Source organism: Coturnix japonica, unplaced genomic scaffold (assembly GCF_001577835.2).
Source record: "Coturnix japonica isolate 7356 unplaced genomic scaffold, Coturnix japonica 2.1 chrUnrandom487, whole genome shotgun sequence".
Taxonomy (NCBI): Eukaryota; Metazoa; Chordata; class Aves; order Galliformes; family Phasianidae; genus Coturnix; species Coturnix japonica.
Genome location: NW_015439882.1, coordinates 90343 through 103090, shown reverse-complemented (window position 1 = coordinate 103090; position 12748 = coordinate 90343). Strand labels below are relative to the sequence as shown.

The window sequence follows — 12748 nt, the reverse complement described above, 5'->3', positions numbered from 1 at the left end:
GGGTTTAAGAGATACTATGGGGTTCAGGGGGGTTTAAGGGATGCTATGGGGTTCATGGGGGTTTAAGGGATGCTATGGGGTACATGGGGGTTTAAGGGATGCTATGGGGTACAGGAGGGTTTAAGGGATGCTATGGGGTACAGGAGGGTTTAAGGGACGCTATGGGGTACAGGAGGGTTTAAAGGGATGCTATGGGGTTCAGGGGGGTTTAAGGGATGCTATGGGGTACAGGGGGGGTTTAAGGGATGCTATGGGGTACAGGAGGGTTTAAGGGATGCTATGGGGTACAGGTGGGTTTAAGGGATGCTATGGGATTCATGGGGGTTTAAGGGATGTTATGGGGTCCAGGAGGGGTTTAAGGGATGCTATGGGGTACAGGGGGGGGTTTAAGGGACGCTGTGGGGTTGGAGGAGGTCCCTAAAAGTGGGGAGGGGTCTCACCGAGGTTGTCCAACCCGTCATATGTGAGCTGGGATCCTCTGAGATCCACAGCGACCACCGGGGTGTGCTCGAACTGCAGCACTTCGGGGCTCCAGCGCCCCCTGCGGTCCGCGCACAGCCAGCGCTCCTGGCCTTCAAACCTATGGGGGGGGGGGGGTAAAAAATAAAGGGGGTGGAGGAGAAGAAGAAAAAACAAACAACAAAATAAAATCCATAGAAAAAATAAAAAAAACTAAATACAATAACGATAAAAAGGGGGATCTCACAGCTCCAGGGGGGGGTCAGGATGTTGGGGGGGGGTCTCACCTCACCCTCCCTCCGCATGACATGGTGAAGAAGGCGCGGCTGCAACGATTCTCACCACTGAAGGGTCTGGATGAAGCTGTAGTGCCTGGGGGGGGGGGGAATGGAAGGAGGGGGGGTGTTGGGGTGAGACCCCAAAACCCTGGGCTCGGGGGTGACACTGAGCCCCCCGTCCCGTATAAGGCAGTGACACTGAAGCCCCTCATCCCCGTATTAAGGCAGTGACCACTGAGCCCTCATCCGCCTGTCCCATATTAATAGGGTAACATTGAGACCCCCCCCCCATCCCCAATCCCTATGCCCAGGGGTGGCAGACCCCTACCCCTATCCCCATATTAAGGCAGTGACAGAGCCCCCCGTCCCCCATCCCCATATTAAGGGGGTGACATTGAGACCCCCATCCCTATCCCCATATTAAGGCAGTGACACTGAGACCCCCATCCCTGTGCTCAGGGGGTGACACTGAGACCCCCACCACCCATACCCCATATTATAGAGGTAACATGACACCCCCCCATCCCCACCACCTATGCCCAGGGGGTGACACTGAGACCCCCCCATCCCCATATTAAGGGGTGCCACTGCCCCCCCCCCATACGCCATATAGGGCGTACACTGACCCCCCCCCCCATCCCATATTAAGGGGGTGACACTGAGACCCCCACCCCCTGTCACCCATAACGAAAGGTGGTGACCACTAAGACCCCCATCCTTGTCCCCATATTAAGAGGGTAACATTGAGACCCCCCCCCATCCCCAACCCTATGCCCAGGGGGTGACACTGAGCCCCCTCCCCGTCCCCATATTAAGGGGGTGACACTGAGACCCCATCCCTTCCCCATATAAGCAGTGACAGAGCCCCCACCCCCATATTAAGGGGTGTACAGACATCACCCCCCCCCGTCCCCATATTAAGGGGGTGACACTGAGACCCCCAACCCTGTCCCCATACGAAGGTGGTGACACTAAGACCCCCATCCTTGTCTTCATATTAAGAGGGTGGAACAATTGAGACGCCCCATCCTTGTCCACATATTAAGAGGGTGACATTGGAGGACCCCCCCCACCCCCATCCCTGGTGCCCAGGGGGTGACACTGAGCCCCCCCCCGTCCCCATATTTAAGCGGGGTGGACACTGACCCCCCCCCCCCATCCCCATATTAAGGCCCCCACATACGCGTTCATCCTGCCAGTCTCTCGGACCCTCCTTCGCTCCGCCCACCCCATCAGCGTCCTCCACCTCATAGAACCATTCCCCCAACCTCCGCAGCGCTCCGGATACAGCGCCCCGTGCTGTGGGGGGGCAGCGGACGGACCCTCCCGAGCCCCGATTAGACAACAGGAAACAGCCGCTGCCCACAGAAACCTCATTGACCCACGACCCCCCCCCAAATACTCGACCCCCACCCCCAATAAACCCTTATAGGCCCCCCCCCCATAAACCCTTTTAGGCCCTCCCCCCCCATAAACCCTTATAGGCCGCCCCCCCCACAATAGACCCATATAGCCCCCCCACCCCATAAACCCTTAAGGCCCCCCGCATAGACCCTTATAGCTGTCCGCCCCCGCCCATAAAACCCTTATAGGTCGCCCCCCCCATAAAAGACCTTATAAGCCGACCCCCCCCAATAAACCCTTATAGGGGGCCCCCTCCACCTGAAAACCCTTATCAGGCCCCCCCCATAGACCCTTATAGGCCGCCCCCCTCCCCAATAAACCCTCATAGGCAGCCCCCACCAATAGACCCTTATAAACCCCCCCCAATAGACCTCATATAGGCCCCTCCCACCCATAAACCTTATAGGGCCGCTCCCCCACAAAATAGACCCAATATAGGCCCCCTCCATTAGACCCGGTTATAGGCCGCCCTCCCCCCCCTTCGCAGGTCGTCTCTCGCGGTGACAGGCCGGCACATACCGCGTAAAGCCTGCGCGCATCTTTTTTTTCGTCATCACAACGCGCCGCGCGTACTTCCGGCCGAGACCACGCCCACACAGCCCTACTTCCGCCCTCCGGGAATGCTCTAGGTCCTAAAGGGGTCGGTGGGATCCGAAGGGCCTTAAATATGGCGTCCCAAAGGGCTTTAATGGGGGTCCCATAGGGCTTAATGGGGTCCCAAAGGGCTTTAATGGGGGTCCCAAAGGGCCTTAATGGGGGTCCCAAAGGGCCTTAATGGGGCCCCATAGGGCTTTAATGGGGTCCCATAGGGCCTTTATGGGGGTCCTAAAGGGCCTTTAATGGGCGTCCCAAATACCTCACTTGCATCCCATTCACTGCTTCCCATAGCTCTTAATGGGGTTGCACGGCTCTCATTGGGGTCCCAGTCCCATTATGGGGTCCCAAGTCCCAATCATTGGGTCCCAGCTCCTCATTAATGGGGTCCAGTCCCAACGAGCTGGTCCCACAGGCCCTTCTGTGGGTTCAGGACCCCAATGGGGGTCCTGTGGCCCTTCAGGTGATCCCTAAGACCCCCAATGTGATCCCATAACCCTCACTGGGGTCACCCAGCCCTTAACAGGCCCCCCACCCCCCCCGTGTTCGCTATAACCCCCCATGGCAACATGGGGGACACACACCACGTGGATTCCCCCCCCTCCCCCTTATCCCCTTCATTAGGGCTTTAAACCAGGCTTAGCCCCCCCCCCTCCCAGCTCAGGAGGGGATTAAGGCTCCACTCGTGCACACAGCAGCGACCCGGGGGGGGGCGACGAGCTTCACCAGTTATGGGGGGGGGATGGAAGGGACCCCCATCCCCGACCCACCCAATTGTGGGGGGGCTGAAAAACGGAGCCCCCCCCAGGAAAAATGGGGACCCCCCGCCAAAGCGTGTGGCCCCCATGAGCACAAAAGCCCTCAGCAAAGTCCTTGGAACCTCCCCAATCAAACTATGGGACCCCCCCAAGCGCATGAAGCCCCCCCCCCAAAATCTATGTGCTTTGATCCCATAGTGGCAGCTCCTCCCCCCCCCCAGCCAAAATTAGGGCCTCCAAATGCAAACCCCCCCCCCAGTACAACCCACATACGGACCCCCCCTCAACTAAACAGACCCCCCTAAATATCAGACCCACCCTCAAATAGATAAAGAACCCTCTCTCTAATTAGAAGGCCCCCCCCTTTCCCCCTTGCTTTACGCCACCCCCCCCCTTTAAAGCTGCTGTCACCGGCCATTGCCGACCAATTTGTCACCAGGGCCTTAATTAATTAATCCCTCTTAATTCGCCGCCGCCCCCGTTTGCTAAATGAGATCAGCAGAAATTAAGTGGGGGGGGAGGGGACCTTAATTAACGACAAGCCCCCCCCCTTCGTTTGCACTTTGTTTTAATTGCAATTGTTTCCTTTTCCTCTGCGCTCTCCTTCGCTGCAATGGGGCTGAATGGGGGGGGGGGGGGGCAATGTCAGCTCATGCAGCAATGCACCGCTCTGCAACGGTGCTCTGAGCTGCAAGAATGCATTGCAGCAGGATGCAAGGGTGCTCTGAGCTGCAAGGATGCATTGCAGCAGGATGCAAGGGTGCTCTGTGCTGCAATAAAGCGCTGCAGCAGGATGCAAGGGTGCTCTACAATGGGTGCACACTCGGTGCTGCAGAGGTGCATGCCAAGCAGCTGCAAAGGTGCTCGGTGGTGTGAAAGGCGTTGCAATGCGTTGCAAGGGCGCTGCATCACTGCATGCCGTGGGTGCAATGCGCAGCACAAAGATGGGCCATGCAGAGCTGCAGCATGCAGGGAGGGGTTGTGCTGCAGGGATGCTCCAAGCTGAGATGCAGAGTGCAGGGATGCAGAATGCAGGAGTGCTGCAGTCCTGAGGGATGCTCCATGCAGAGATGCTGCATGTCCTGGGGATGCACCATGCAGGGCTGCTCCGAGCAGGGGCGCTGCATGCAGAAATCCTCCATGTCCTGGGGGTGATGCATGCAAAGACAGACTGTGCAGGGATGCTGCACTCCTTAGGGATGCTCCATGCAAAGATGCTCCATGCAAAGATGCTGTGGTCCTTAGCAAAGCTCCATGCAGGGATGCTGCATGTCCTGGGGGTTGCTCCATGCAAAGGTGCTCCATGCAAAGATGTTGCATGTCCTGGAGACGCTCCATGCAGGGATGCTCTGTTCCATAGCAATGCTCCATGCAGGGATGCTGCATGTCCTGGGGGTGCTCCATGCAAAGATGCCGTGGTCCTTAGCAATGCTCCATGCAGAGCTGCTGCAGTGTTCCATAGCAATGCTCCATGCAGGGGTGCTGCAGTGTTCCATAGCAATGCTCCATGCAGGGGTGCTGCAGTTGTTTCCTTAGCATATGCTCCATGCAGCGATGGCTCCATGCAGAGCTATGCATAGCGAATGTTCCATAGGCAATAGACTCCATTGCAAGGGGTCGCGGACAGTTGTTCCTTAGCAAACAATTGCCTCCATGCAGGGGTGCTCCATGCCAGGGGTGCTTGCAGTGTTCTTAGCATTGCTCCAATGCAGGGGCGTGCCTCCATATGCAGACTGCTAGCAGATGTTCCATAGCAATGCTTTCCATGCAGGGCTGACTGCAGCGTTCCATAGCAATCGCTCATGCAGGGCTGCTGCAGAGGTACCAATAGCAATGCTCCATGCAGGGGGTGCTGCAGTGTTCCATAGCAATGCTCCACGCATTCTTTGGGGCCGCCCCATGCAGGAACACCCCACTCCTTGCTGAGGCTCGCACCCCCTGGGTGGACCGCCCCACAAGCTACCCCCCCCCAAATCCCCCCCTACCCCCCCAAATCCCCCCGATCCCCCCACCCTCACAACACTGGAACTTCCAGGAGCTCTGCTCCTTGTAGTCCAGGCAATCGGCCGCATTAAAGTTGAGCTTTCCACGCCCCAGCCTGCTCAAAATTTATACATCCAAACCAATCCACGGCCCCAAACCCCAACCCGGCCACCAAAACTCTCCGATAAAAGCAGCTGGGGAGGGGGAGTCAGGTGAGCACCCCATGGGTGCCCCCAAAGGGCTGAGAGCCGCCGCCGGGAGCCCCCAATGGGGGGTGCATGGGGGACAGGTAGGGCCCGCAAGTCCAGCCCCACCAAAGTAGGCGGCCGATCCCCCATAGCTCTGCCCATAGGGCGCCGTTTGGTTGTAGGGTTGGAGCCAGACGAACGGAGCGAACGTGGCAAACCCGGAGCGCTGCGGCGCGCCAACGGATCCGGTACCGGAGAGATGGAAGCCGTGGCTTCCCAATAGAAGAGACGAGCACGGAACCGGGGGTCCCGTGCCGGACCGGGCTGGAGTAGGGCTTGTATGGACCGGCCCCCCTGCATGCGCTTTGGGGTTTCGGGGAGGGGTGGGCTTCTTCTTGGCCGCGGGCCTTGGGCTGCCGCTGGCTCTGCCTTGACATGCTGCCGGCAACTTGGCGGCGGCGTTCTTGAACCACACCTGGGGGGGGGGAAGGGGGGAAATGACGGACGTGAGGAGGGGGCTGGGGGGGCACACGCTGTGATGGGGGGGGGGGCCAGAGGGGTGGTCTGTGTGAGTGTGTGATGCAATCGTGTGTGTGTTACGATTAGTCGAAGTACGTAATGCATGATCGTGACGCATGATATGTAGTGTGTGCAATGCAGCCAGGTGTATGTTGCTGCCAGTGTGCATGGTGTGTGCATGTGTCCGTGTGGTGCAATGTGTGGCATGCAGCCAGATGTGATGTGCTGAGTTGTGGAGTGTGTGCATGCAGCAGATGCGCTGTCATGTGTGTGCAATGTGTGTGCATGGCAGTCCAGATGCGTGTTGCATATGTGTGCATGTAGTGTGCATGGTTAAGCCAGCATGCGTGTTCTGGGGTGTGCACACGCATGTGCATGCCTCAGCTGTGCATGTCTTGAGTGTGCACACTCATAGGTGCCCTCAGCCCCATTATTGCACACGTAGGTACTCAGGACCCCATTATGCACAATTAGGTGCAAACAAGGGCCCCCATTATAGCACAATGGCTGCAACTGAGGACCCAAATTAGCCCACATGTGTGCACTCAGGGCCCCATTTTGCCGACGACAAGGTGCATCTCAGGCACCCATATGCACATGTAGTTTGCATCAGGACCCCATTTTGGCACACGTAGGTGCACTAGGTCCCATATATGCACAATGCTGCACTCAGGACCCATTTAGCCCACATGTGTGCAACTCAGGGCGCCCATTGCCACATCGTATGTGCACTGCAGGACCCGTTATGCACATGTACGGTGCACTAGGGCCCCATTAATGCAACAATGGCTGCACTGAGGACCCAATTTTAGGCCAGTGGGTGCACTCAGGGCCCCATTTTTGCACACGCTGCGTGGCAAGCACATCCAGCCCACCTGCACGCAGGACTCAGGGCAGGTTGAATCGATTCAGGGCCACCTCCTCCCCTCAATGAAGATGGCTCGGTGGTACTCTGTTGGCAAAAAACAGAGCCTCCAAGAGATGTCCAGCTCGCGCCTCCGATGTGAACGTCAGTTGCCGCTTCACGTCGTGCTGTCGGGGGGCTGGCTGCAAACAACCCCCCCCCCGTGAAACCGATTTCCCATCTGTGCAGCTCCTGTGCAAACCTCCCCCCCCGCATTGCAAACCCCTCATGATGCCGACACAAAACCCACGTGCAACCCCACACCATTCGGTGCAAACCCTCCAGTGCAAAACCCCACCTGGCAACCCTCTCGTCGCAACCCCTGTGACAACCCCTTGCTTCCAAGCCCATTTGCAAAACCTCGGCTTGCAAACACCCCCATGTGCAAACCCTGTGCACCCCCACCCCCTTGTGCCAAGCCTCACGGTGCAAAACCCTACATGGCAAACCCCGTGCATTCCTCGTGTGGCCAAAACCCGAACAAGCAAAAAACCCTCTGTGCAAACCCTCTGTACACAACCCCTCTGCAACCCTCCTGTGCAACCTCCCCCCATGCAACCCGCCCTTTGCTCACCGGGGTACCCCACAGCAGAATGCAGCAAATCCATGCCTGGCCCGGCCAGCGTCAGCCCATTGACAGCATAGTGGGGCTGCTTGATGTAGGACATCATGCTCTGGGCTGCAGGGACACAGCATGCAGGGCAGCATGCAGCAAGGTTGCATGGTGCAGTGCAACATGGCGTGGTGCAGGGCTGCATGGTGCAATGTTGCATGGTGCAGTGCAACATGGCGTGGTGCAACGCTGCATGGTGCAGTGCAATATGGCGTGGTGCAGGGCTGCATGGTGCAGTGTTGCATGGTGCAGTGCAACGTGGTGTGGTGCAAGGTTGCATGGCATGGTGCAGGGTTGCATGGGGGTGATGAAAGGTAGCAAGATTGCAATGCAACATGGCATAATGCAATGCCATCTTGCAAGGTTGCATGGTGCAAGGTAGCATTGTACAGTGCAAGATGGCATCGTGCACAGCTGTGTGGTGCAATACAACATGGCACAGTGCAACATGGCATGGTGCAAGGTAGCATGGTGCAATGCAACATGGCACAGTGCAATGCCATTTTGCAAGGTTGCATGGTGCAACACAACATGGCACAGTGCAACATGGCATGGTGCAAGGTAGCACGGTGCAGTGCAACATGGCATCATGCACAGCTGCATGGTGCAATGCAACACGGCATGGTGCACGGCTGCGTGCTGCAATGCCATTTTGCAAGGTAGCTTGGTGCAATGCAACACGGCACGGTGCAAAGCAACCCCATGCTTTGCAGCACAGCACAGAGCAACACAACGCCGTGCAAAGCAGCACCGCATGGCACAGCACAATGCAAACAGCCCCATAGATTGGGGACAGCATGGGCCCCACAGGTTGGGGACACCTCAGGCCCCATAGACTGGGAACATAGAAAACCCCATAGATCAGGGGCATAAAGAACCCCATAGACTGGGGACACCTCAAGCCCCATAGATTGGGCACATTATGAACCCCATAGATTGGGGACCCCTTGTGCCCCACAGATTGGGGGCATAAAGGGCCCCATAGACAGGGGACACCTTGTGCCCTATAGTTTGGGAATACCTCAAACCCCACAGACTGGGAACATCATGAGCCCCATAGACTGGGGACACCTCAAGCCCCACAGATTGGGGACATTATGAACCCCATAGATTGGGGACCCCTTGTGCCCCACAGATTGGGGGCATAAAGGGCCCCATAGATTGGAGACACCTCATGCCCCATAGATTGGGGACATTATGAACCCCATAGACTGAGGACCCCTCGTGCCCCATAGATTGGAGACACCTCATGCCCCATAGATTGGGGACATTATGAACCCCATAGACTGGGGACCCCTTGTGCCCCATAGATTGGGGACACCTCATGCCCCACAGACTTGGGGGCACTGCTGTAGGTCCGACGACCCTCTCTCTGAACCGGGGTCTCCATCCCTCACCCATGGGTGCCCCCCAGCCCCCACCCCCACCCCAAACCCATGGTGCTGTCCTACCTGTGCCGGGGTCCGGGCTGGCAGTGGGAAGGCGTCCCCGCGCCGGGGGGAGCTTTAAGTAGAGCCCCCACGTGACGTCACCGCCCCCGTTAATCCCTGGGGGTGACATTGGGCCCTGGAAGGGCCTTAATCCGCCGCCGCCGGCAATTAGCGCTCATCCCTCGTTAGCAGAAGGGGGGGGGGGGGGGGCAATGGAACTGCCCCCCCCCATCCACCCCTCAACAAGGCTTTGGGGTAACAAACCTGTAATTGATTATATGGGGAGATGGAGTGGGGTTTTCTCTATGGGGCGCAAGGAGGGGGGTTATGATGAGCCTCATTGATGCCCCCACCCCTAATTAAAACCTAATTAATACCTGTGTCTAATTGCAGGGGCTGACAGCAGGCTGTTTGGTGCTCATTAGGACCAATGGAGGTGTGTGGAAGTGGAGCTCATTTGGGTGCAAACTTTGGGGTTTTGGGTGCACCCATGGGTGGGGGGGGAGCACACACAGAGCCACCCCATAGAGACACGGACAGATGGGGAGGGGGGCAGGACCCCTGTGTTGGGGGTCATGGGATGGAGATGGGGAGGGAAACCCCATTGTGGCCCCATGAGATCCTCAGCCCCCAAATCCCAACACAGCCCCCCCCAGATCCCAATGCAGGACCCCCAGATCCCAGTGCAGCCCCCCAGACCCAAATGCAGCCCCCCACCACCATTGCCCCAAGCCCCCCAACCCCCCCCCCACCAGCTGGGAGCGGTGCTGTACCGGGCCTGATTAGTTTGTTTTTCAGACGTGGGGATTTGGGGCTGATTAACCCTAATCCTGCAAAGGGGGGGGGGGGGGGAGGGGGATAGATGGGGGGGGGGCAGCACAGATGCAGCATTGACTCACCCAGGGCTGCCCCCTCCCCAACCCAGGACCCCCAATATATCCCCTTTATGTGGTCCCTATGGGCTGAGATACCCCATCCCTATTATATCCCCAAAATGGGGGGGTTGAGGCCCCAAATCTGAGAGATTTCACCCCAAATCCTGTGTGCGAACCACTGACAAAAGGGGATCCCCCTGCATTACGGGTCACCCCAAGGCCACCCTATATCTGTGTGCCAACCTCAAGGCTTTAATCTGGAAGGGAACCCCAAAACCCCAATTCAACCCCAATAATGAGGAGGTTGAGGGGGGGGGAGACACCCCAAAACGTGGCTGGTGATTTTTGTTACCATTTTTAGGGTTGTCTGGGGATTTTGGGGTCCTGAAATGGCCTGTGGGGTTCTCAGCTGCTACTCCTGGAGAAGAAACACAATTAGTTCACTTTGTAATTAAAAGAAACGTTATCATTTCTTAATGAGCATCCTCTGCCCGGTGATGGTTTAAAGCAGAAAAGCCCCAAATAGTGGGGTTTTAAGGCAAGAAAACCACCCAAATTACGGGGTTTTAAGAAGCAAAGCCCCAAAATTGTAGGGTTTAAAAGCAATGAACCCTTAAATTGGGGTTTTTAAAGCAGCAGACCCCAAAACTGGGGTTTGAAGGGCGATTCTGTGCTGCTGTGGGTCCTGGGGGGCAGCTCAGCCCCATGGCTGTTCCTTAGGGCCGACCTCAGGTGCCACCACCTCCCCCCCTGGCCCCATAATCCCTCTTAGGGTGGCTCACATGGGGCTAAATTTACCACCATGGTGTCAGCAGCAATCACGTCACCTCCCCTTCATAACCCCCCCCCACAGGGTAATCCGGGTGCAAATCCCCCCGGAAAAGGGAAAGGAAAAACCCCAAAGCCAAAGGTCCACGGGAAGGGAACCCCCCCCCCAATACCCACAGAGCCCCCCCCAAATCCCCTTCAGTATTGGGGTGTGTGTGGGGGGGGGGAATTTACTGCTAAATATGGGGTTAATTAGAAAGGAAACTTAATGAATATTGAGGTGTTTATTCATATAGGTGCCACTATGGGGCAAGGAACGCGGCCCGGTACAAAGAGGAACGCAAGAGATATATGGGATGGGGGTGATGGTGGGTATGTGGGGCACAGCTGCTGCCCCATAGTGGGATGGGGGGTGAGGGGCCCCCCCAGCATGACATTATGTGTACAAAACCCTCCCGTGTCCCCCCCCCCCCGACCCCACATTACAGCTCCAAAAGGAAAACCCCAAAGCAAAACGTGTACAAAAAGGAGTAAATGTAAAGGGGAATGTCCTATCAACCACCTCCCCTCCCACCCCCTTTCCTTTCCTCCCCCCTACCCCCCCAAAAAAAGGTTTGGGTTTGGGGTATGCTGTGGGGTCTGGGGTCTGACCCCCCCAAGGTGTGGATTTGGAGTGGGTCTGGGTTTGGTTTGGGGTCTGACGCCCCCCAGGTGTAAGTTTGGAGTGGGTTTGGGGTCTGACCCTCCCCAGGTGTGGGTTTGGGGTCTGACCCCCCCCCATATGTGGGTTTGGGGCAGGTCAGGAGTCTGATTTCCCCCCCAGGGAGTGGGTTTAGGGTCTGACCCCCCCATATGTGGGTTTGGGGCGGGTTTGGGGTCTGACCCCCCCCATATGTGGGTTTGGGGTGGGTTTGGGGTCTGACCCTCCCCATAGGTGGGTTTGGGGCAGGTTTGGGGTCTGACCCTCCCCATATGTGGGTTTGGGGCAGGTCTGGAGTCTGATTTCCCCCCCAGGGAGTGGGTTTAGGGTCTGACCCCCCCATATGTGGGTTTGGGGCAGGTTTGGGGTCTGACCCTCCCCATATGTGGGTTTGGGGCAGGTTTGGGGTCTGATTTCCCCCGCAGGGAGTGGGTTTGGGGCAGGTTTGGGGTCTGACCCTCCCCATATGTGGGTTTGGGGTCTGACCACCCCCATATGTGGGTTTGGGGCAGGTTTGGGGTCTGACCCCCCCCATATGTGGGTTTGGGGTGGGTTTGGGGTCTGACCCCCCCCATATGTGGGTTTGGGGTGGGTTTGGGGTCTGACCCCTCAGGCGCGCTCTCCGCGGATGCGCCGTGCCAGCTGGATGTCCTTGGGCATGATGGTGACACGCTTGGCGTGGATGGCGCACAGGTTGGTGTCCTCAAACAACCCCACCAGGTAGGCCTCGCTCGCCTCCTGCAGGAAGATGGGGGGGGACAAAGAGTCAGTGTTAATTACATTAATTAATTACGGTGTTAATGAGCTCGTGCATTGCTTGGGGTGATGGGGAGGGATGGCAGCTCCTCAAGTTGGGGCAGGGAGGGTCTGTGACCCACTATGTGCCCCACCATCTCCCCCCACACTATCTCTCCCCCCCAAGAACCTTATGGTGCCCCAATGTTCTCCCCCTTCATTGCACCCCAATGTTCTCACCCCACTTCATGGGGGCACAATGTTCTTCCCCCCCACCCCACCTTCATGGTTACCCAACGTTCTCCCCCTTCATGGTGCCCCAATGTTCTCCCCCTCCCCCTTCATGATGCCCCAATGTTCTCCCCCTCCCCTTCATGGCACCCCAATGTTCTCCATCCCCCTTCATGGTACCCCAATATTCTCCCCCCCCTTCACGATACCCCAATGTTCTCCATCCCCCTTCATGGTGCCCTAATGTTCTTCCCTCCCACCCCCCTCCCCCTTCATGGTACCCCAATGTTCTCCCCCTCCCCTTCATGT

At 57.6% G+C, this 12748-nt stretch overlaps 1 protein-coding gene, 1 long non-coding RNA gene and 1 pseudogene across 2 annotated transcripts in view; all 3 read right to left on the bottom strand.

Moving 5' to 3' along the window:
• The window catches only part of DMAC2 (distal membrane arm assembly complex 2), a 5393-nt gene extending 1482 nt beyond the window's left edge, over nucleotides 1–3911 (bottom strand). Inside the window, 6 exon segments of the mRNA XM_032441682.1 lie at nucleotides 421–580; nucleotides 747–802; nucleotides 804–831; nucleotides 1921–1976; nucleotides 1978–2060; nucleotides 3905–3911. Of these exon segments, the coding sequence (XP_032297573.1) occupies nucleotides 421–580; nucleotides 747–802; nucleotides 804–831; nucleotides 1921–1976; nucleotides 1978–2060; nucleotides 3905–3911 (390 nt within the window).
• A 28-nt stretch (nucleotides 3912–3939) lies between these two features.
• Nucleotides 3940–9803, bottom strand: LOC116652623 (annotated as a pseudogene).
• Nucleotides 9804–11042: 1239 nt separating this feature from the next.
• On the bottom strand, nucleotides 11043–11724 carry LOC107307113. The gene is made up of 2 exons (XR_001552337.2): nucleotides 11618–11724; nucleotides 11043–11516 (listed from the first exon to the last, which is right to left on the bottom strand). It is a non-coding gene; the product is annotated as an uncharacterized LOC107307113 (long non-coding RNA).
• Nucleotides 11725–12748: the final 1024 nt, after the last annotated feature.